The sequence below is a fragment of the Pomacea canaliculata genome, linkage group LG11 (assembly GCF_003073045.1).
Source record: "Pomacea canaliculata isolate SZHN2017 linkage group LG11, ASM307304v1, whole genome shotgun sequence".
Taxonomy (NCBI): domain Eukaryota; kingdom Metazoa; phylum Mollusca; class Gastropoda; order Architaenioglossa; family Ampullariidae; genus Pomacea; species Pomacea canaliculata.
Window position 1 is genome coordinate 16,295,728 of NC_037600.1, and position 25,187 is coordinate 16,320,914.

Below are 25,187 nucleotides of genomic sequence, written 5' to 3' on the forward strand. Positions count from 1 at the left end.
AACACAAACACACAAACAATCGCTCAGCTAGAGGCGGGACACCATGTTCCTATCGAACCAATAATGAGCGCAGGCCAAAACAAAGACGAAATGAACGGTACAACAAAGAATTTATTGACACACAGAAGATAATACCACCACCACCACCCCACCGTATACACACCCACAAAAAAAAGACTGTCCCACCCAAGGTAAGGGACAGTAGTAATAATAATAAGAGAAAAATAAACCAAGGGGAGGGGTGAGACAGAGGACCAACACCTCCACACATTGCTGCGTTGCTCTGGTGGGTGCTTGGGGACAGTCAGGTACTTCACTGAGCGGACGTTAGTGCACGAACGTGGATTACTGGACTGCTGGCAGGCGATTTCCAGTTAAGTACTAAAACGAGGCAGGTTTGTACAAAGCTTCCGGTTTAGTCACATTCTTTGCTAAGGCTCGCCGAGACTAATAGCGGAGAATTTCGCAAGAGGCTAAGTGTTGGTCTCGGGAGACAGCAGTCCACCTATACACATCCGAGTAAGAAAGTGTGTACTCGGTCCTTTCTGTCGCTCTCCGTGACCTGCCCTGTGGACTTTGTGGCGCTGGACTTCCTCCTTCCCCACTAAGTGTATTTACACGCTAAATAGAAGTCAACGGCTCTTTTAAAATCACCGTTATGGAGAGTCGGCCGTTACAATGTTATGAACATATTTTGACCCGAACAATCACATGTATTTTAAAGTATATCACCTTCATTAATGTAAATCGACAAACTTTGTTCATTTTCCATTGCTCTAAGACGTCACAGCAGACGACTCTCCGGCAAGGTGTCTATTTATTGCATAATACACACAAGAATGTAAGGCCATTGGTTTTTGATCTTTGACCTTATTGCCCCATATGCAAATGAGCCAACTTCGTTCAGTAGTTACAGAATTTAAAGACCAACCTGAGTAGTTTGCATTTTTTTTCATATATCGGTAAATATATGCAATATAAACCTATAAGTCTGTAAAATTTTGCTTACAAAACTGATCCGTTAATTATCCGCTAAGTACGTCATTCGCACCTACGGTCACTGTAACTGTTTTCTAAAATTTGTGTCTGTAAATCTGTCAAATGCAAAGTACAGACTCTTATAATGTAATATTAATCAATTATTCTACAGCACATGTACGTATACACCATAAGCTCTTCCTACACAGATGACAAGTAGTTTACACAGCCCATCTGCTCCATCAACAAAACATAATATTCTTCCTATAATAAAGCAGAAAAACAAGAAATTAAATTAAAACAAAGAGAACATTTAACAGAAACAAATAAAAGCAACGACAACCAAACTTGCGTAATGTTAAACTGGCGGATTCAAAACAGTGATCAACTAAACATATGCTTATGACAATCAACCTCAATGCAAATTCGTGTGACTTTTCCTACCACCTAGCCAGCTCACACGCATAGTCGACATCAATGTGCATACATGCAGTCAGCAGTCATGAAGATCAAAGAAAAGACTAGTCAGTTTGTATTTCTCTTTTCTTTTTTTCAGACATTGAAGGCATTTCATAGAAAAGGTGAACGACAGAACTGGATCTCATTTAGTATTCTTTGCTCAATATACCTAAACTTCTGTGCTTCACCAGTTTGTCATACATACACTTGGTGCAATACTCGCAAACACAGAATTAAGCAAATGCACAAAAGTGCTAAGTGGCTTTAGCTTTTATATCAGCAAATAAACCAAAGACTTCATTTCTTTGATATGACCAAAATAAAAGCATAAAAAATTAAATAATTAGCAGTTATTCTTTCGCAAAACATGTGAATGGACACTTCCAGAATATATTATGATTTTAGTTGAAGCACACTGTAGTTCTATACTTTATAATACAAAAGCTGTATAGGTCAAAGACCCATTCAGATGGAATGTCTTTTTAAATTAGATCTGTACAAGATATTCACAACATCTAATTGAATAACCCATTTGCATCTCTCTCTCACACACACACATAAATTCTCTCTTTCATGCGTAAACTGTCTATATATTGGATCCTTGTGTGTCCTCTTGTTTTTTTTTCTCCTTGGACGTTTTTGTTAGTCCAAACAAGATGCAAACAGTAGTTGCTATGGCAGTTAAGACTGAGAGACCAGTCAGAAATGAATCTGCCTGAGAGCTCTTGCCAATGCCATATCGACACAAAGAGGCAAAGTGTTCACAGTTATTGTACAGCACATTGTAGCCCACTTTTCCCAATTTTGCCAAGGCATTGGTAACAATCTCTTCGGGAGGACATGGACTGCAACAGTGGTTTTGCATCACTTATATATAAACACTAAAAGCAGTACCCAAAGTATGCACATATCTATGCATTACGTTGAGACATGCAGGCACTTAAGTACATACATGCATGGATGCACACGCAAATAGTTTATGATTATGAGTAACAGAGGAGCTAGATATATGTGTGGAAACTATACATGATATCAAAGGAGAGTCCTTTGTTCACCTAGGCCCCTTGGTTCTTGACAAAAAAATTCTTTAAGAACATAAATTTCTCAGCTTTCCCATAAAATCTCTGTGAAAAATTGTTGGTAATGTTAATTCTTTAAATGACAGGATATTTTAAAATAAATTTTGATCTGGTAATCAGGGCAATACTTAGATATGGAATGAGCTCTGAATCTGTCTCTTTAATAGGACGATCCTTCCTAGTCTGAATCTGGTTTAGGAGAACCTATCATCAACAGAGATCCTAGTTTTGTTCATAATTAGGAAATAAGCTGTGTTCAGCATGAAGTGCCTCAGAGTTCTGTCCTTGGGCCTCTCCTGTTTCCTGCCCATGTCCAACCACTCTGTCCTGTAATTTGCCATTTCGGTTTGCAGTACCACATGTATGCTGAGGACAGTTCTAACATCTGGCCCAGCTTGCCAGCTCTACATAGTGTTCTCCAACATTCAACAAACACTTGATGTTGACAAACAAGTTGAAGCTAAATGAAGAAAACATCCCAACAGCCTCTGAACTAAGCATGTGCTTCAATCCACATCACTCTCTTGCTCTCCACATCTTCCTCACTTGGTCAGGAATCTCTTGTATTTACATTGTCCTTAACTAAAACTTTAATCATGTAAACTTAGTCGGCATGTCCATCTGTCTTGAACTGCGCCAGATCAGCTGCATCAGACATTGCTTGCTCCAAGCAGCATTTGTGTTTTACACGATAAACTAGTGTAACTCACCTTTCAATTACCTCCCTTTCTCCCTGGTCACATGCTTGACTAGCTCCAGAGTGATCAAAACAATGCTACTTGCACTATATTCTGAAAAGTGGAGGACCAGTCCTCCCACACTATTTCTTTGTGATCTGCACTGGCTGCCAGTTTCAAGCTCACCACACTTAGGTATCTTTTTATTTGTGATCTTGTCTCAATCTGCAGGGCAAGTCAGTTTACTATGCCCACATCTGTTTTATACATCAAGAAGCTGAAGTGGTGCTGGATCAGTTATACCTTGCAAATGCTGGCCGACAATTTAACAAGACAAGCTCTGGGCTGGATCCCACAGGGGAGGCGCAGGGTTGGGAGACCCAGACAGACATGGAGGAGATCAGTCCACAGAGAGGCAGAGACAGCTGGCATGACATGGTCCCACCTGGAAGGACACCCAGAACCGGGTCCAATGGCGTGGTGTAGTTGCGGCCCTATGCTCCACTGGGGGCGATTAGGAACAAGAAGAAGAAGACATCTGTTTTATCTTTGTCCAACATATCAGACTGGAGAAGTTCGGCTTTCGCTGGGTCTTCTTCTCTGGTTCCAGTATTTGGAATGCCCTGCTTGTCTCTCCATACAGCAGGGGTGCCACTTGCTTTCCGGTAGGACTTAAAACCTATCTTTTTTTGAAACTACTTACCGTAACCTGATCTACCATGACTGTGCTTTCTCCCTATACTGCTATTTCTGTATTGCTTCATGTTCTTGGCATTGTACGTGTGAGGGTATATATGTCTGCCCGATTGTGATGTCCATCCCTATCATCCATCTCTTTCCCTACTGCCTTCAACTTAAAGTTAATCAAGCTCACCCTGTGTAGGGAAATGGGTTATAAAGATATATTTTTATTATTATTGTCAGTAAAGGACATACATCATCCTTTTTTTCCTGCCTACTGCTATCTGCCAACTGCTATTAAACACCACTGGCAACAGACTTACCTAAATCTTTTATCCTTTTTATTATTTCGTACAGCTTTGCTGTTTCCTGCAACCTCCAAAAATTTATCAACTCGTACCACAGCCTTATTGAACTGACGTCCACAAATAGTAAACAGATGAGTTGAGTCAGCTTTGCCATCTATTCCATCATCTTCTTCACCAGCCAGGTGTACCACATCTCCATCTCCTACAGCATAAAAAGAACTTACAATTAAGTCACTGAATATTTACACATATATACATACACACAAATCCTAATAGTCAAGAACCAAGCTATTAATGCATTTGTTTTTTAAGATGGAAAATAGTGTGAAACTATTTTCTGAAGTCATTATCCACATGTCCAATAGATAGTATGTCCAAAAATAAACATAGAGATACAAGTAAGCAAATGTCATTTATGCAAGCATGTTAGCAACCTTGTATTGTATGTGCATGCATGAATGAGAGACTGAGAAAGAGTGTGCCACAAGCAGCCACAATCCTGCATCTTTTTAATTTTTAACTTTATCAGAAATAATGAGGCACAGCTAAAACTTTCAAAAAGAGAGGGCAGATACAAATTCTGCTAGGTAAAAGTTGAAACTTTGGAGTAGAGCATTTTATGGAAATATAAAAGTACCTAATGTTAAAAGAGAACAAACTCTGGTTAGTGATAAACACTGCATTAATAGAAGGAAATGAAAAATCTTCATAAATATAAAATAAATAAATATACAAACATTTTATCATATCTGTATCTATTATTGGCAAACTGAAAACTATTTCTAAAACTCTTTAAAATAAACTTACACTAATTAAATAACTCTGGATGAGTAAACACACATACACATAAATAAATAAGTACATTAATATACATTTCTTTAACACATCTTTCGAAAATAAAAATATATGTGGTAAATGTGTTACCAATATATATTGCCCAGTGTGAGTAGATACCACGTTTAAACTCAATCATATCTCCAGCCTGTAACTCTGATAGCTGCTGCAGATTGTGGTTATAAACATCCTCTATAGCTGTTTCTCCCATGGTTTCTCAAATCCTCTTTGTAGAATTTGCTGTCAGCTGCAATACAGACAGAATAAATTTACATCCTCTGGTAGATACTGTAGGCATGCACATATGCATACATCACACAGAAACATATTTTAACCATAGACTGCAGTAGAAATGGGTGTTATTGCAAAGTATATTTCTGGAGCAAAAAGTTTTATAGACACTTTTTCACAAACATGAGCGAAATGGTTTGAACTACGAATGGCAGCGATTTCAACAGTTTGGGCAGTGACTCAAGAATAGAATTGTTATAGCAATTGTTACACAGGCAAACAGAAGCCAGAATGTCACATGGTCTACAGCAGACAGCCAAAATGTAACATGGTCTACAGCAGACAGCCAAAATGTAACATAGTCTACAGCAGACAGCCAAAATGTAACATGGTCTACAGCAGACAGCCAAAATGTAACATGGTCTACAGCAGACAGTCAGAAGACTGGGTGGAGAAGTCTCACAACACATTTTTTTTTCTTGACTTGAGAACAAGTTCTGCAAAGTTCTGAACACTCGATATTTTGTCAGTCGTATGCTGTGGACAGCCAGTGAGTAGAAACCTAGCACAATCCAATCTGGGAAAAAAACTAGTAAACGTTTATTGTCTAAACGGTTAGAAAAAGTGCTTCATTGAAAATGCATTCCATGCACACAACACACAGAACAATGATGAAATGATCTAACTGCTAAATAACTCCAGAGCTCTAACTTTCTTACTTGGAAAGCCGTTGCTATGTTTAGCATCTCCAAAACATCTTTCTCTAGTGTTTATCATTAAAATAACCAAAGAGCAAACCGTTCCGAGCTTTCTTTTCCACGTATGCACACGACTGTGCATACCACGATACTGTGGGTTTTGCTTGTTCGTTCCGTTAAGTTCCAAGTCCGTTAACAGCATAATCATCTATATTTGAGTTAGCAAGAGAGGGATGAACTTTTAATTGAGTTTACGTAATAAGTTTAGGTTCTGAGCAATCTGGGTAACGTAGAGTGATTAAAGCGACATTCTAATGTTTACACTCGCTGAATTAGATGCGCAATAACCTTTATAGACGGTTTCTTCTCATTTCTGACCACACCAAATCAACAATCTACCTTTATCGATAAACCAAGTGTTTTATACACTAAACTGAAGACATACACTAAACAGGAGACATATACTCACATTTCGTTATCTCTCTCAATTCTAAAATTAGTTTATTTATATGCTACAGAACAATCGCAGGACAGTTCACGACGTGCGTTATGCGTTATGCGTACCCCGATACAAGGGAGGTCACCCACAATCATTGTCTGTGGAGTTCGGGATAACTCTTGCTGTTGGCGGCAAGACAGAGCAATAGAGATCGTAGAGTGCAGCGGAGGAAAAGGTTAAACAGCCATTGTGTCAACAAAAATAAAATGCAAAGCAGAGGTGATCGATAAAAATGCAGAAGATCTTTCCAATCTCAAAGCATCTTATATTTGCTTTAAGAATATTCCTTAGGCATTGACACAGATTGTTATGAACTCCATGATATACATTACGAAGCCAGGAAAAAAACCTTATCCAAACTAGCGCTGACCCGAATGGCAGTCGATTTGACACTTTCATACGATCATTTTGACCCCATCATTAGGCACGCTAAATATACGTCCGTGGTTCGTTCACAGTACGTAAGTCGACAACCCGGGCCACATTTTATTTGCCAATGAAACCCCAAGCTTGGGCTAATCTTGATGTGTTTGCGGGGGATATGTTTTGGTGGCCGAGTTGTACGGTATTATTTACAGGTATTGCCAGAAAGATTTCTGTGAGAAAAAAATTACTTGCCCTGGTAGATTCATGTTATCATTTTTAACCAAGTTTTAGAGGGAATGCCTGTACGATAAGAAAATAAAAGTGAACATGCACTTTTCAATTGTACCTACATTAATTTTACTTCATATGCATGCTACTTATAGGATTGTTATAATGACTTCTATGAAAAGAGGTTCCGTTTGTATGATGTTTACCAACTCAATGTGTTTTACATTTTTTGTCCCTATTAATAATAATCATAATAAAAGACTGGCAGCGAAAGAGCAGACGACGCGATAGTTCTTATAAAACGGAAGTGCAAAGCATATATATATATGCAACTCTTGCAGATAGCCACATGTTGTCTTAAGGCGTAGTTTCGATTTAACTTTTAAACTCAGTGAATCAAATACTGTAGTCAGCTTTTATTTTTGCCTTTCACTCTTGTATTCTGTACTTCCATCTCGATCGGTGTCAACTGCTCTGCGCTGTGCCAGTGATTTTTGATCTTTCTCTCATCCTTATCCTTTGGATGCCCACAAAAACGCTGATTTTGCATTATGGGGTTGTCCTTATTTTGGAGCACTTGACTAATCCATCATTATAGTTTTAACGAGACAAGCTCTGGGGTGGATCCCACAGGGGAGGAGCAAGGTTGGGAGACCCAGGCAGACATGGAGGAGATCAGTCCATAGCAAGGCGAAGGCACCTGGAATGGCATCATCCCAACTGGAAAGGGACGCATATTTCAGCAAGTTTTTCTATTACTGTCATGTTAGCACTTGGTTAAACATTTGTCCAGTTAAGAATGACCAACCCTTTTCAGAACCACTAATGTCTGCAGTCTTTGTAATGCCATTCTTGTTTTGATATCCATTTTTCATATTATTTAACATTTCATATTTCAAAGCATGGTGTGTACATAATTGTATGTTCTATAAGGCACTAAAGTATTATTAATCTCAGTGCAAAGCACTTTTATACTGGTTTTAATTCTGGAATAGGGTGGTGAGAGGAATGAATAAAACAGAAGCTGTGTAGGGGAAAACTGCATTTGTGTATTTAGTTGTTTTTTTTTTTTTAATCAGCAACAGGTGAGAAAAAGTGTTGCAATGTAAGCATTTTCAACAGCACTCAAAACAGCAAAACCATTAGATGCTACTCTAGTGTCAAACCCAAACGAAAAAAAAAGCACACATCTGGGACTTATGATAATGAGCACTTTTATTTCTTGACAAGAGAGGCAGAAGCTGAACTTATTTCAACAGAAGAGGGTTATCTTTTGAATCATAACAGTTGCATTGTATTATCCCAGATGGGTAATTATACAATAACCATCAATGCAACTAGACTTCATGATGCTACTGTGCTTACTCTTTTGCAATAGCTTCAATGAAACAATTGCTTCTGAAGAGTGAATCATTTACCTATGGAGTCTGCTGCTCATTAATAGAACTGATCGGAAATTCTGACAGTGATCCTTGTCACTAAGGTCTTGCACAGTGGCTGCTGTCCCTCTGTTTTTTTCTGCATTCATTTTTTCTATAAATTAAAAGAAGTATTGCATACATCCTGTTGCCATGACAACCACAAAGGTCATCTAAGAGATGGCATATGAAAGTCACTCCTGAATGATATGCAGAACGAGGCTGTCACCACAACTGTACAAATACTTATTACACCTGTGTATAACCAGAAACACTGACAAGAATAGGGGATAAAGTTTTCGGGACCATTTTGTAAAACGAGACTTTATTTCAAATCTACACAGGGAGAGGCTGCAGGGAAAAAAAGCAGATTGGGAACACACAGGGGCAAATAAGTAGGTTAACTCTGTAAGTTGTTCATCTATATGGAAAAGGCTAGCCAAACTGTGCCAGCGATCACCAAACTGATTTACAGATGTTTTACATCTCACATGACTCCTCCTCAACCTTTCTTTACATCTGCTTGTTTGCAATAGCAACCTAAATTTGTGCTGGCACATCTGTAAAACATTATCTAGAATCAAGTGTGACAAACTGTTGCAACAGAACTTTGCCTGAAACGTTCTGTTTTTACTAAATATTTATCAGCATCAACCTGTTATTTTTGTTTTGGGTACTGAAACACAAGGAGGCAGAAGGTGGATAGCATGGAGACAGTGACTGCAAAGAACAGTTTTGTGTATGATAGTTCTTTACTCAAGAAATCAATTACATTTGTATTATGCAAACTTGAACTTGGTAGCAACAAGCCAACCAAAAGACTTGGTGATCTCTTGGTACAGGCATATGTGCTACAGTAAACGTGGCTTCAGAAGTTTGGTTTGGCTCAATTGTCTACAAATAAAAGTAGTTCCTTCACCAGACTGGAAGAGTATCATTTGTTTCAGCTGACTTCAACTATATATTACGAAGGTTATTACTGCAAGTGTATAGTCATTGTGAGTTAATAATTGTCACTCTGATGAAAAAAAAACAAAACCAACTGTACAAGTACATGTGAACATTCTGAAAACATACACAAAAATCACAGCAACAGTTTTAAAAACACTAAAGTATTTAACATCAAACACACAAATGTGCATCTTGTTTCACTCACTGACACTTGCCTACTGCAACTAAAAACTGCAGCTCAGATTCCATAACTGGAATCCTGTGTCTAAAAGAACTTTCTTTTCCTACATGCTTTTCTGGAGATCAGATCAGGTGTGCAAGAAAAAGTTTGTACTGCAGACCACACGTGCAGCTGACAATAATGTCTTGCAGACAAGTCCACCTACAGATAAAGATCTGCTATCCAAAACAGGTAAATTTAAATATACACTTCATGTTGCCTTTTCTTTGCAGCTTGTATCTCATTTATTTGCACCATTCCACTGTTTCAGGCCAATGGCGACTATTTTGTGAAAAGATGGGGTTTGCAAGGTAAGTAGTTTTGATATGTGGAACCATCTTACTTAAGATAATTAGCATACCTGCATTCTGAAATTTAAAAGTTGGTATTTAGAGAAGACAGAACAGCATCCACATTACATACACTCAGTGTTCTATAAATATTCTTTAATAAGATGGAAAGGAAATGCTGTTGGAACAGTTTGTTCACACATCAAATATCAGATGAAATCTGTTAAGTACTCACAAGGGTTTGATGGAGAACATCAATTTCTTAGAAAATGGTTAGGGATAAGGTTTCCAACCTACTGATTAGGATTTATCATGAAATGAACAAAAACTCACTATATTGAAATTCTGTAATGTCTTTGAACTATTAAAGCAACAGATCAAATTGGGATCATTAGTGCATGACAGTTACCATTGATACATCAAATTTTACTGTCACAAACTAAGATTTTTGATGTAACCCTAGCTACTTACTTTTTTTTTTTTTTTGAACACATGGGAGGAAAAAACTAAAAATGCCATAGTTTGGCCCCTATCATTAAAACAAAAATTCAGAAAAGAATTCAAAAAAAAAAAAAATCTCACTTTATAATAGACTGCAAATGAACGTCCTTTGAAGAGATATAGCAAACTGTTATTGCTATTATCTCTGCTGATCAGTTTGACTTGATGCTTCATTGAGTATTTATAAACATCTGAACCTTACAAGTCTTTTCAAATCCAAACACACCAAAACTCACTTATATTTCTGTTCTCTGGCTGTCCACAAATCCTTACTTTTTTAATATTCATGACTATTTAAATAGATCTCCAAGAATTTCTTCCCTTTTCAAATCTCCACATCATAATAACAAAAATTCTCACAAATAGAGTTACATGTAAAGATCTTGCAAATATTTTTGTCAAAGTAATGGTAGGCATGTAATTTGCAATGGGTGACAAGAGCTGAAGCCAAGTGGAAAAACAAATTAAGCAGTAGGGCCACACAGCTCTACCTCAGCCTCAATTACAGCTATGTTGCAATGAATGTGCATGGAAATTTAAGGGCTAAAGAATCAAACTTATTACCCCTTCTTTTACTAATGATAAAGTTTCAGTAATAGCAATATTCAAGATAAAGGTGTAAAGTTACTATAACAGAGGAAGAAAGTGTGAATTTTAGGGACCTGTTCATAATCATAGTTATTTTTGTAACTGTTCCTGCATAAGTAATGCTGTTTTATGGCCTGCAATGATCTTTTTAAAATGCTAAAGTTTGTAAAATGTTGTATTGTTACAATATAAATACTTTTGTTGTGTTTCTAACACTTCAGCATGTCACATCAACTAGTTACACCTGAGAGACTTGGTATAGACAGCAAATGAATAGACATCAAATAACACCAAATTTTTCAGCAGCTAGTCTGCCCCTTTGCTGAATAAGTCCATGCTATTACTGTGCCATCACTGATATTACTATGCCAAATGATGAGAGTCAAAATGATGTACCTTAGAATCATCCTAACATTATCAAGTAATTTTAATCCCTATTGCTCACATGGTTATTCAAAAGAAATTCTGCTGGAGACAAATGTCCATATGCTGAAGGATGGTCCATAGAACTGCTAGCACAAGCGCTGTTGAACACTGACTGCACGACACCTGTTAATGCTAATTCTTAACAAAGCAGAAAATGGCCATAGAGCAAGTCTTTCTTATGCATAAATTAATCTTTGTTTACATTATTACAACAATTATTTGCATATCCGGTACGCTGTACCAGCTTCTCACATGGTCGGCTTCCCTAAAATATTACCTGATGACGTGTCTGAGACGAGCCTAAAAACATCCTTGATGATGCCCTTTGTGACAAGCCTACCAACATGACTGCCACTTGTGGTGATTCACAAAAGAACTTCCTCCTTTTGTTGTTTTCTGAGATTTGAATGTGGGACATAAGCCCAAAGCAGCAGTGAACAAATGAGCCTGATGGCAGCATGTACAAATGTTGCTGTTTTCTCTTGTACCAACTATCTTTCACTCCTCCCATCTCACTTCTGAACTTGCACAGATCACAAAATGGTGAGTTGTGTACAGCAGAACCTGCTATGGAAAGCACATGGCCTGTACTTGTAAAATTATCAGTTATTCAGATAAAAATAGGTAGCGTGTCTCTCGCCACAGTCTCAGTCCCTATTTCACACAAGCTTTTCTATGCAAAATGAATCCAATCACTTGTCTCAGCACAGAACATGAAATCATCAGGTGACAAAACACTACGTGCATCACTAATATGAGACACCACTCCTATATTTCTTGGCTTGCACATGCTCTGTCAAAGTCCATTATGTCCCCTGGCTGTTGAAACCTGCCACTGCCTATAGGAAAGAAGTGAACAACAGACTTGGCAGGTGGCACACGACTTTTTGAAATTCTCTCCTGTTGATGTATCTCACATTTGTGCTTTGCCAAGCAGGATCTGGACATGACTGTTCTATGTGCAACAGAAACATCTATTCAAAAGAATGTGCAGTGCTCTGCTTTGGCCACTGCATCCCCATTACTATTTACTGAATAACATGAGATCATGGTGATTACGCCACTGATAACTTTGATCTTTTGCAAAAGATGCACGTCATCTGGTAGAATCACTCAAATACCCTGTGCATGAATTAAAAAACGTTTTTTTTTTTAAAAAAAGAGACTTTTAAATAATGTCAAGTATGAATTTGGTTTAAATAGAAAATGACCAGTATGATGATTTAGACGAATTTCATTCTCAAGGAGAAATGAAAAAATGCCTGATTTAATGTCGGTTGTGTGTATATGCACTGACAAGGGTTTAAATGCACATCACGGCAGAAAAATCCAATAACTGCAGCACTAGTTGAAACACCTTGTGCATCAATCACAGGGTTTTCAATTCCCACATCGTATTCTGGAGGAAATAGGCTTTGGGCGCAATACGCAAATGATGTAAGCCAAACTAAAACTCATCATCAAGACAGAGAGTCATGGTCCTGTTTTTTGGGAGTAGGTCGAGGCTTGATCTTCTGTGATATTTGCCACAAGATCTCTTCTCCAAGGAAGTCCTCAAAGTTATTCATCATGCACTGAATCTTCTCATGGCGTTTGAAGGAGTAGTTACTGGAACAAAAACATAGCTAGCTCAATTTGAGAGACGTGTAAAGGTAAATTATATGTTTTTTACACACTATGAATATATGCTTTTTTACTGTTAAAATTTCAGTCCAAAATTGCATTGAAAAAGACAGTCGTCAAGAGCTCTGAGACAAGATTCTTTATCAAAGATAATGAAAATCACATACACACACATCTCCAGTTACCCATGACACTGCTCATAGTCTGTACCTAAGCAGTGATACTACATGCACAACAACAAACCTTGTCTTAAAGCGACGCATACTGTCCAGAATGTGGAACTGTTGCCAGCGCTTGGCAAAGTTGATGCTTCCATCAGGCAGAGCATCTTGATTACCTAAGTTGATGAATGTCAAGTCCTGCAGAATAAGTCCCCTGCAAGAATGACCCAAAATCAGATTATGCCCAGCAAAAATCCTATTTGAGTCAGTTTCCAGACATCAATTAAATTTCATCACTAACATGACGAAAGAAAAGAGCTCCCACTGAAGAAATTCATTTGGACTGCTCATTATCATTAAGAATGTTTTTTTTAAAGAAATCAGATGCCAAGGACTCACAAGTATGGTATACAGGGAGGTTCGGTCTCTGCGAGGGCCTGACGATAGGCACGGAAAGATGACGAACTGTCAATCAGCTGACAGAACTCCTGCAGTGCCTGTTGTTGAGGGAAACAGACTGCTAATAAAAATAATCACAAAATGCCAGTGCTGCATAGCGAAACCCACACCTGCTGTTTTCAGGTATCTAGAGTTAGGGAAAATAGAGTTCTGATGGCCAATATTTATGACAATATGCAAAGAAAAAGGCTTGGAACTCTAAAAACTTCACTTATTTGTATTAATTAGTTACATTAATCAACTGTCCAGCGAAATGAAATCCCCTATACTAAGATATCACATCTATAATAATAATAAAAACAAGACCTCAACATTCTGTTTCTGCCACTCAAGACGACGAACTGGAGCAGAGTCAAGGGCAGACAATATTGCCAGATAGGAGTTGAAGTTTCTGAGCTTTCGTAAATACTGCCAGAAACAAGCAAGCCACAGTGATGGTGGTGTGACAGGATGAAAAACAGGAAACAAAGGTCAGCTCACCATAAAATAAATATGATATCAATTCATTGTTCAAAGATACCAAACTAAATGAAGATTAACTAAGTTTTTTTAAAATTTATTTTGCCACAAAAAAGCATTTCACAAAAATGATTTGTGAAAATTTATTGTTTGATAAATTAACATTTTACATTTCTTGCAAATGAGTTTTTTTTATGAGATTTCCTCTGTGCACTGTTCCAAGACAATAAAAGGCACAGCAATTTAAGATCTCGCTCATTTTTCAGAAATCCTAAAAAAATAATAATAATAACAGTGGTCTAAGATCAGTTTGTATTACAGTTTTAGGTGAATGTACAAAAAGTTCCAACAGTGGCAGTCATACCCGCATAATCTTAATGAACTTCATCAGATACTTCTCGCGTTCTTTTGAGTCATCCTGGCTCAGAATACGAGTACGGCACCTGGTAACGGGGAATAATTCTTCGTATTAAATAAGGATGATTGCTACTAAATTACCAGGAAATAGGTGACAATACTTCAGATTATTTAAAGATGGCTGGTACTAAATTGACAATTTTTAAAACAGCTTTTTTAGTCACACTTTCTTAACATGAAGTTCTTGTTCATGACAACTTTTAATATTTTAAATACTTTTACATTTTAAAATGTAAAGTTGAGTATGTCATATGCTCGACAACTACTACTGCAAAATTTTGTTTTGTAAGGCAGCTACTTTGCCTCCATACATGTGTGACTGTGTGAAAGAGGAAGGCAGTGCTCTTAAGAGACTTGCATTTCTCAGTACCAATAGGACATGTTGTTGAAGTGTTGGGTGAAGGTGGCAAGGTTTGGACTTAGCTCCTCTGATTGCTCCTTGGCCCACAACAAGACTTCAGGAATCTGTATAAACATCAATAAACCATCTCACACAACCTTCAATCATGTTTAGATGCATCTTGTTGCGTGTAATTACATATTCTGCAGGATAGATTTGCAGAAGAGAATGTTACACTAATGTCATCAGCATTAAAATAAAGTCACTGACACAGCTTAACAATAAACTTAGTGACATTTCTGTAAAAAACAAAAAAAAAAAGGTATAATGACTATACAGACTATACATATAACAAATGACTGATGTGTCATACAATGTGAAAACAAACAAAATCCCACAAGATGCCAGCACTTCCTGCTTTTATACTTTCCCTTAGCAATAAATGTTTACTAATATTTTAAAAAGTACTTGTCTGTGGTTTTTTCTTTTTTGTCTTAGAAAGGAATGGCTGTAAACCTATCCATCCTCCTGCCCCCCAAGCTAGGTTAGGTTGATATTGAGACTGACCTCTATCTTCTGAAACAGTTGGGCATCAAGTAAAGTCATCTGCTCAGCTATGTCATGTGATTTGAATGCCAGCAGGTCCGGCATACTGTCACGAGAAACAAGCAGATTATGCTTCCAGCAACTTCGATCATTTCTTGCAATGCTCTTTCACACTCTTTCCTTCACTCACTGTCATTCAGTGCTTGTATATCTCAGTGGTGTGAACATGCATGCAACCACATTTTCCCAATCCTCATTTCACACACACAATCCCCACCAACATCTACATCCCGAACACACACACATCTCCTTCCCTTGCTCACCTAGAAGACAAGTCTATAGACTGCACAGGATTAACAGGTGGAGGCAACTCTAGTACAGCCTGTTTCTTCTTGCACTTTTCTAGAAGTTTCCGCCGCAACAGACGTGCAAGTCCAAGCTCTCCCTGGCAAAGCAGCTCATACACTAACTCTACTTGACGGCACACGACCTCCTCATCTAACTCTGTGTGCCTGCAAAATAAAAGCAGACTTACTGAAATATTCTACTCTCTCTTTTAAGTTTTTGTAACATGGCCACCTTCTATGACCTCAGGTTGAAACTGTGTGTGGTTATCTACATGTGCACGCTAGCATGCACACACACACACACACACTTTATTGCTATGTCTTAAATATTACATTTAAATAAATATGGATATCTGGAATTACCACATACCCAAGTTCGTCAATGACCCTTATTAGCAGTGAAAATGAATTTCGTGCCAGCTTCTTCCTGCCATCAGCAGCATGGTGAAATTTGTGGAAACGATAGAGCAGCTTCTCAATCAGGGCTCGTGGGGAAATAAATGTGCGATAAGTAGTCAGGAAAGCCTCCTGGTAAATAAACTCTGCACAGTAAAGAAGATGAGGACAAAACAGATCAGACATGAAAATGTGTAGTGTATTTTAATAAACTAGTTTCCCTACTCTAAGCCCCTACTTAACTTTTGTCACAACTATTTAGGGGAATTAACAATAAATGCAATGGAGACAGGAATGCTGTCAAACCAAATATATATCCAGGTCAGACATTTTACAGATTACAGTTCCTCTGACAAAATTATTTAATGGGTTAAAACAAAAAAGAGACAGTGGCATTTTCAACAAATATTTTTCTGGCGAAACCTTGTTTTTAAAATCTATGAGTTAAGCAAACCAACAATTAAGAACTAGATAACAACAATGCTTATCTGCTTTTAAAATGATCAGTGACATCTTAAATGTTGAAGTATCCAAAAGAAAACGATACAGTCCTACTCCTCCCAAAATAAACCCCTCAAACCTTAATGCAAACATTTTGTTCTATTTTGTCAGTTTTCAGAGACCACAATTACAAAGATGTTTTGGCTATATACATTAAAAGTGCATATAAGTAGACATAATTGGACATTTTTTGGATCAGAGAATAAAAAAATAATACGTGAAGCCCTTTTTGCATTGCTGAGCACATTACACTGCTTGTAGAGGGGGTGGGTGGAGGAGTAGCAGATTTTACAGTAGACTTTACCTCCCCTGGTATGTCAGAATCACAAGATTTTTCACTTATCAGTGTGTCCACACAAAAAGAAATTGATGTCACTGATCTTTAAGCCACTTAAGCCCAAAATAAATGCTAAGGGTGTGTGCATGGAAAACAACAATGGATGGACTTTACGATGGTTGCCTTAGGCTTTTTTGATTGGTGTTGAGCAAAAACTGAACAAGCTGATCTCAGACAGAAACACAGGATGGAGGCAACAGCGCAGTGACCAGCTAAGCACACGGTAATGCATGATTCAAGTGATCCAGGAATTGAGAAAGAAGAGAGATAAAAAAGAGTGACAGAGAAAGAGAAGGAACAATCGTAAGGAACAGTCTTAAAGAATGATAATGACAGAAGAACGGGAGATGAATTTGGAGAAAACACTTCATAATGAGGTTGGAGAAATATGTGGCTAGGTGCGAGTGCAAGCTATGAGGGAGGAGAAAGATTGAAGAAATAGCATCAACACTGTTGATCAACTTAAAATAAAAGACACTGCTTTGCTTTAAAAAAAAAGCATTACTCTTTTTTAAAATATAATACAAAATATCAAGATTGTGTATGTGACAAAGAAAGAGAGAAAGAGAGAGAACAAAAAGCAAAGAGAAAAGTATTTGTCACCCTATATCTTTTTTAATTATCAACACTTCAACTTTTGCTATCTGTTGACCAATTAAAAGCCAAATAATAATAGGCAAGAAATTAAAGATACAGATTACAGTTTCTCCTTGATCAGTCATCTTAAAATATGCAACATTTATGTCACAAGGCATGCACATTTCTGTATACAGTGCCTGATATGACCATTTCCCTGCCATATGCCACTGACATTGTTGAGGTGCGGCTGCAGTATCTCTGACAGCAAAGATAGTCAACAGGCTTTTGCAACCAGCTATATTCTCTTTAATTCATCTGCTTTTCAATAATGAAGTATGATGACATAGTATTTGATGATTTTAATAAGCAAAATGACTGACTTTTATCCCTATTATTTTGTTTTCATAAGGCAGTGAAGGGGTCAAATCATCAATAATATGCTGTGTACCGTAAACATGCTCTGATATGTACATTATCAATAATAGGAGTGAGAGCACTTTTCAATATATATATTTAAAACCAACACAACTCTGCATTTCCCTGTGCTATAAGTAATCATGCAATTAACAACATTGCTTTGTCATATAGTCGCCAGGAGTCAAAGCTGCACACCCACCCTGCTGGATGTAACTCCTGGCATGTCAGAAATACACAAAATATCAGTCTTACGATGGTATGGAGTCCATTTGGCAAGTATTAAATAATCTTTTTCTACTGATTGAGTAGAGTCTAGTGATGAATAATCCCTTTCTCAAACATCACCATACAAAGAGGTCAGCACCACAGATGTCAGATCTGTATAGTTTTACAAGGATATATGGTATATTGTGAAGGTCTCAGAGGCTGAGACAAATGGTTAATTAGGAGTATCTGTGTACAAAAGGATATCAGGATTTGAACCTCTTGCTATGCATAGTAATGTATGAAGGTGTATATCTCAAGAATGGAAAAAATTTGCATCCCACTAGGAAAGAAATTGGGACAAAAATGTTGCAGACTACAGACCAATGAGACTCAGCAAGAAAAAGATTCTGCATCATCTAAATAACCGCAGATTTAAAAAAAATCTCTAAAGAAAACCTACAGGCTAAAACTAAAAATAAAAGAGGAAAGTCAAATATCATTGTGTAATATTCACTCGCTGATCACCTCTGCATGTGTGTATATGTCTACCTGCCAATCACCTCTGTATATGTGTGTGTGATGTCTATTTGATGATCTTCTCTGTGTGTGTATGGTGTGTGGTATCTTGCCAATCACCCCTGTGTGTATGCGTCTACTTGCTGATCACCTTTCCCTATGCACGTGTGTGAGACAAAACTCAAAACTAACCTGTACATTAATTGAAGGATAATATAAAGAAACTTCCACTACTGCTTCACGTCTAACAAAGAATTTTGTTAAAAATGTACAGCTGTTCAAAGTGAAGATGAAAGATGTTGGTTTCATGATGGTGAAAGTGATCAAACCCTCTCATTCATTTTAAGAACACCACAGAAATCAAGTGAACATCTAATAAGACATGGATGTGTATAAATCACAAAGAGTTTCTTTTGATGACAACAAGGCAAATGTTGATTGGAATACTGTAAACCTGCATCTTTTGTTCTTGAAATCACCCAGCAGACCCTAACAAACCTGAAGTACCGTGTATCCCTTTGTGAAGAATATTTATGCTGTCTTAGTGACGTTAGTGGCATGCTATCTGGCCCCATCTCAGAGACTGAGTACATGGTTTTCTAGCAGCATGCACAGTAATAGGTAAAGCCACCCAAACAATTACAAAATTTAGATCCAACCAACATATATCATTAACTCTTCACCAGTTGAATAAAATATACTATGCAAGAAACTCACTACATCAACAGTTAGCAATATTTTTATGAATTTGCATCATGAGCTTTTAAGATTAAAATATTCACAATGTAACCTGCATTTTTAAAATGTTTTTAATTCTTTGAACTTTTGCTACAGGCACTTTATTTATGTAATTTCCTATTTATTATTTTATAGTAATTGTAAGTAAATATTCCCTTTATGTTATTATTAATGATGAAAATAGTTAAATCTGATGAAAGTGATTCAGCTCTGTGATACTGATTGCCAGATAATGAACATATTAATTTACTGATAAGGAAAATTCCCTTCTTTGGCAGTCCTTGGGAATCTTACTTAGGTCCCTTTTGAAAAAAATTTCATAAATTCTGCTCTATTCTGATTTGACTTATTTGACAAAGATGACAGACAGAGTGAGATGCTCAATATCTATATTGTTGTTATTAGCATATGACTTCTGAAATCCAAGAGGGTATAATTTTATGGATGGTTTTAAAGAAATAATCTTACAGTCATCAATTTTAGATAACTATAGTAATTTCGCAAACAGATTTCAGGTGGGAAGAATATAAGTTGGGATACAGATGACCAGTTGGCGAAATCTCAGGCAGATGCACCCATTCACACACAAACATGTTTCTCAGAAAATTTTTTAGTATCAATCAGACTGTTTGATAGATTGTTCAGAATGTTAATTTACAATCTGATGAAAATGAACTTGACAAAAAGAAAAGATGGGAAATGCCCTATGCATGCATGCTGAGAGTTAGTATTGAGATGCCAGCACAGCTAATCAAGAAAAGATATGCAGCAAAACCCTAAGAAATTATAAATGAAAATATATGTACAGCACAACACTCAGAGTGTAGGTCAGCGATGAGGTCAGTAGGATGACCTTCACTGCCAGCGACTGGTTCTTTGAAGATGCAATGTCCACAGGGTAGTAACACTGTTATGCTTACCTTCATGGTCTGTAATATCTCCATCCGAGCCTTCCGCAAGCAAAAAAGATCCAAAAATAACATCACTACATGATATTGGTAATGAGATGATGGTGCTGACTTAAATAAATTCCTTAATTCCTTAAAGGTCTTTGATCTGCAATTTTTGTTCCAATACAACCCCATTTCTGTGTACACTAGTTCCCCCTACCCATCACTAGCGCCCCCCCACCACACACACACATTTGCTTGCGTACAAGTACTTTGCAACTTCTACTTTTTGACTTTTAAAATCAAGTATTCATGAAAACAATTGCATATGCTTAAAATAATACTAGCTTTTAAGCTATCAGTATTTTTATAAGCTAAAGCATCAAATACGTAGCTAAAAAAGGTACATAAAATAAAAGCTGATCAATACTGCTGCAGACCAACTCATTTACTCTCATTCCCTCTCCCGAGCATCTCCTGTGTAACTCTGAATATTGAATATTACTTTGAACTCTCAACAGACAGAATTTTCATGATCTGAAATGCACACTAATGCAACCTATGCTTTTTATCTCAGGTATCAGGCAGACACGGTGACAAGCAGCTGAACACTTCACAGACTTCTGCAAAGAGGTGTTGTTGTAACTGGGCAATCCTTCCTAATTCAGGCAGTCAAAGGTTCAATTTTTTAATTTGATCAGACATAAAGCTGATGCACTCAATATAGATGGCTGCTCTGCCAGGATGGGACCAAATATATCCCAGTGGTAAGAAGAACATCTATAGTTTTGTTCACAAGCTGTTCAACACCCATATGAAGCGGCTCACTTCCCACAGCTTACCTGGCTTGGAAATGGGTACCCATCCTAAAGGGCTGGGGAAAGTAATGCTGCAAGTAAGAGGAGATGAGTTCCGGCCTCACAAAAAGCTGGTTCCAGATAAGCAGGGCCTCTAACACCTCATTCCCCTACTGCCATTAAGGGACTACTTTTTACACATATGCTGCAGATGACTTTAGAGCAGCACTCTTATGTTTATGATAAAAGATAAGAAAATAGTAGGAAAGTGCCATGTTCTCTGTAGCTGTGCATTCAGTTAAACATGAAGCTTTCCCCATTTATTCAGAAACTTGCACTGTTGACTTCAAAACTATTGTCATTATTTTAACATTACTTCATTCATTTCATTGTCCTAGTTAAGAATGAATCTGGGAACAGTAATGATTGTTGATCCTCACTGGAGAGGATTGCCCAATTAAAATATAGCTTAAAGGACTAGTTGGGAGAAAACTGTTTTTCTAATGATTGAGTAAAACTTAATGCAAGAGACTATTTCTTCAAATTTAATTTCCCGATTCTGTTCTTGAGATACTTGCCTACAAACACCACTCTGTGTGGAAAAAGGTTCAACACCAGAGACATCAAAATTATGCATAGATATGTTTGCATTATGAAGGTCTTAGCAAAAGGGGTGTATTCTCCCAGATTTGGTAAGTAGTATTTTGCACTAAGCTTTAACCAATCATCAGAAGCAAATAAAACAATTTTCACCCTCTATTCCTTTAAGGAAAGAATACTATGACTGACTTTTCTTCAAGGGATATAAAAAATGTGGTGAAACTAACACTGGTACGTTTTGAGGAACAGCTGGTCACTCTCTTGATGTCAGGCAATTAATGACTGCACGTGTCACAAATGAATAAGATTATTATCTACAACATTCAAGGAAAGGTTGATGGGGGGTGTGTAGGAAAGGGATGCAAAATGCATTCGCCCAAACAAATTACAGAAAATGAAGAGTAACTCAGATGTGTGACTGAGTGATCTAAATACATGGATACTGAAAAAACAATTCTGTAAGTTTAAATTTTGTTATTTTTAAAATGTTTTTCAAAATCATCAACCAACACAAAAAAATTTTCCAGGCATTTTTAACAAAAAATAAAATGATCTCCTTTCACACAGGAAAAATGATGTTTTACATAAGTTTCTCTTTTTTTTTTTGGGGGGGGGGTATTTTTGGTGTATTCAGTGTCTATTCCAAGTCATGAACATATGTTTTAGTGGTTTTAGGTTTTCAACTTAAAGATTCAGTTTTATTTCTCTCCTGCTATTTCAAAATATTTTGGCTAAGGATTTCAGTTGCTTTAGTCACATGAATATATTCTAGTATCCATTTCATTTCTTGATTATATTTTGGTCCCTGTTATTTTTAGGGATAAGTTGACATTTTAAATATGATTTTTCCCATTTTCAGATCAAAAGCAATTTTTTTCAGATACATAACAATGCCTCCTCATTACATAGTGGACAGTCACAAAAGTAATGCAAAATATAGAAACTTCTAGAAAGTCTGATCCTTATCTACCTGATTTCCCTGCTGCTGTGGCATGCACAATAAGAGCATCAATAGAACCCCCACGGATCTCTGGGCCGTCCTCTCCCTATAACAAAAGATACCAGCTGTTACAGCATGAAAAGAAAGCACAAAAGTATTGTTTCTAGTTGGTTAGAAAAACTGCATCATGAGGCACTATTATGCTAAACTAAATTTAAATGGCTTTAGCAATATAATTTTTTCCTAAGAAAGTTCAGAATAATAATAATCAGACATTCATACTTATGAGAGAGAAAATATTATTTAAATCGGTGTTTTATGCCAAACCATGAAATAATGGTATAATATGGCAAAACAGCAGGTTCTGTTAAAGAGAGAGAGAGAATGCATGTATGTGCTGTATTCATAACAGAAAGTTACAATTAAACAACTATTTTACCTCTCGTTTTCTCACAAGCTGATCTGACACATCCACGTCATCCAAGGGATTTAGTTCTGCAAAATCTGAATCTGCATCTCCTTGGATTTCTGGCTTTGTTGATGCGCTGACTGTCACTGTAGGACTGGTGCCATTGCTGGTGCTGATGGAGCTGACAGTGGTAGGTGGGGTGAAGGGCGTTGTGGGGCTTTTAGGGAGAGGAACATCGTGTACCACTGATGGAAATGATGATCTGCTGGGGGGCTCCCTGTCATGTTAGCAGAATATTAAAAAGTAGAAGAGCAACAATTGTTTATACAAAACAGGCTGTGTTCTACAAACTATTGAGCACATAAACACTACTGCACTAGCACTGACCACAGGGCAAAGGGATGAGGGAAATATACTGCAATTTCTGAAATATCATCACATAATCTGTACTTGTTTCAGCAATATCGTGTCATCTCAAAGATATACCCTACTCACAGACACTTTTCAACAGGTTTGGACACCTTGATCTCTAAAACCCATCTGTAGATCAACAAGTAGGTCAAACACACATGCACTCTGTCACAGACCAACAAGTTTAGACACCTCAAACACACAGGTCAAGAAGTGTAGACATCCCTCTCCTCCTTCTCTCTTTCACACACAGATACACACATACACAGACAGATACACTCACAGGTCAACTAGGTTGAGAGCCCCATGACTCTGACTGTGGCTGCTGGTTGAAAATTCACCAAGAGATATACTCTCCAACTGACTGGATCCAGTTGACACCTGGCTGCTTCGGTTCACTTCAAATGACTGCCACAAAGAGGGTTGAGTAAAATCCTCAGTCACTTCCTTTATCACTGCCTCAAGACTAATTTTATTAGACAAGACAAATGAGCTTACTAATTTATTTTCTTTACAGTTTAAAAGTTTCTAGAGCATGCACAAGAATTCTAGTTTTTATTGTAGTTGTTCCTGTCATCTGAGTGCATTTTATGAGCTCTTCTTTAATTTTGCCTACTCTCTATTCATATAATATGTCACATATATTTTAAGCTAGCATTTTAACAGCATGATGATATACCTGTTTCTTGATACCATCTAACAGTGTGTTGCATCTAGCCCTGGGTTCCGTGGTAAAAAATATTTTTGTTAGACCTAAGTTACATTTACTTTGCGATTTCTTTTAAAATGCGTTGTAAACAAACAAAAACTGCTGGATAAAGTTTGACTAAAAGAAGAACATACCAAACCAGATATATTTTAGTGACCTTAGATGTCAAAACCTGCCTGACCTTTGACTTGTCTCAGTGACCTACCCTGCGAGATTTGGCGGGCAGTGCAGGAGCTCCCCCAGAAAACCTCTCTGGTGAGCCACTGCTGAAAGACGAGTCGGAACTGATGTCGGAAAAGACGGAAATGGTGTTGGAGCGGGGATAGGGAGGCTGGCACAGCTCCATCTGGTGCTGTTGCCACTGAGCCTCATAGAAGTTGATAGAGTGTCGTGATATTGACTCTAATGATAAGGGCTGAGTAAGTGCACCGAAGGTCTGCATGTAGGCTTGGACTGAAACAGACAGAAAGTCACCCTGGCATTCAGGTAAAGTATTTGTACGTAGACTTGGACTGAAACAGAGAAAGTCCCCCAGACATTGAGGCACAGTATTTTTATGAAGGCAAAACATGGAGAATATAGAGAATCCGTCTATGAGGCTTTTAACCAAGTGAAAAACTAGACCACCACCATGCAGCTAAAAGTTAGTCTTCATGGTATTCAGGTTATTTTTTCAATTCAGGGTTTTGCTTGACATGGTGAACCACCTACAGGAACCTTTCTACCTGGCAAAGAATATGATTGTTGTAAACATGGCTTAGCTGTTATTAAAGCCCTCCAATATCAGAAACTTTTCCAAGTATATTCATGCTATATTTACAAACATATAGACCTGTGCAAATGGCCACACACTTAAACAGTCTTTCCAATCTAAATTTCCCTCTCATACATGCATGCCTACTGTGCACATGCACAGACAAACTTATTATGTATTGTGGAATTTACTAAGCATGGAA

At 37.4% G+C, this 25,187-nt stretch overlaps 2 protein-coding genes across 9 annotated transcripts in view; both read right to left on the bottom strand.

Moving 5' to 3' along the window:
- Positions 1–1,500: 1,500 nt before the first annotated feature.
- Positions 1,501–6,550, bottom strand: LOC112575129 (HRAS-like suppressor 2). Its single transcript, XM_025256731.1, has 4 exons — positions 6,415–6,550; positions 5,107–5,263; positions 4,198–4,384; positions 1,501–2,282 (listed from the first exon to the last, which is right to left on the bottom strand). Exons 2-4 carry the CDS (start codon positions 5,225–5,227, stop codon positions 2,024–2,026), a joined length of 567 nt encoding a protein of 188 aa, XP_025112516.1. The 5' UTR covers positions 5,228–5,263; positions 6,415–6,550; the 3' UTR covers positions 1,501–2,023.
- A 1,685-nt stretch (positions 6,551–8,235) lies between these two features.
- LOC112575123 (rap guanine nucleotide exchange factor 1-like) overlaps positions 8,236–25,187 on the bottom strand; it is a 64,990-nt gene continuing 48,038 nt past the window's right edge. For 7 of the 8 annotated variants that reach the window (XM_025256714.1, XM_025256713.1, XM_025256717.1 and 4 more), the window contains 14 exons: positions 24,437–24,684; positions 23,806–23,930; positions 23,142–23,388; positions 22,733–22,808; positions 20,396–20,425; positions 16,155–16,326; positions 15,761–15,949; positions 15,459–15,543; positions 14,922–15,016; positions 14,499–14,577; positions 13,982–14,083; positions 13,616–13,713; positions 13,299–13,430; positions 8,236–13,040 (listed from right to left, as the gene is read on the bottom strand). In XM_025256714.1, coding sequence (XP_025112499.1) covers positions 12,893–13,040; positions 13,299–13,430; positions 13,616–13,713; positions 13,982–14,083; positions 14,499–14,577; positions 14,922–15,016; positions 15,459–15,543; positions 15,761–15,949; positions 16,155–16,326; positions 20,396–20,425; positions 22,733–22,808; positions 23,142–23,388; positions 23,806–23,930; positions 24,437–24,684 — 1,826 coding nt within the window. In that variant the 3' untranslated portion in view covers positions 8,236–12,892. The remainder of the gene's footprint in view (positions 13,041–13,298; positions 13,431–13,615; positions 13,714–13,981; positions 14,084–14,498; positions 14,578–14,921; positions 15,017–15,458; positions 15,544–15,760; positions 15,950–16,154; positions 16,327–20,395; positions 20,426–22,732; positions 22,809–23,141; positions 23,389–23,805; positions 23,931–24,436; positions 24,685–25,187) is intronic. The other variant, XM_025256715.1, reaches the window with a different exon arrangement.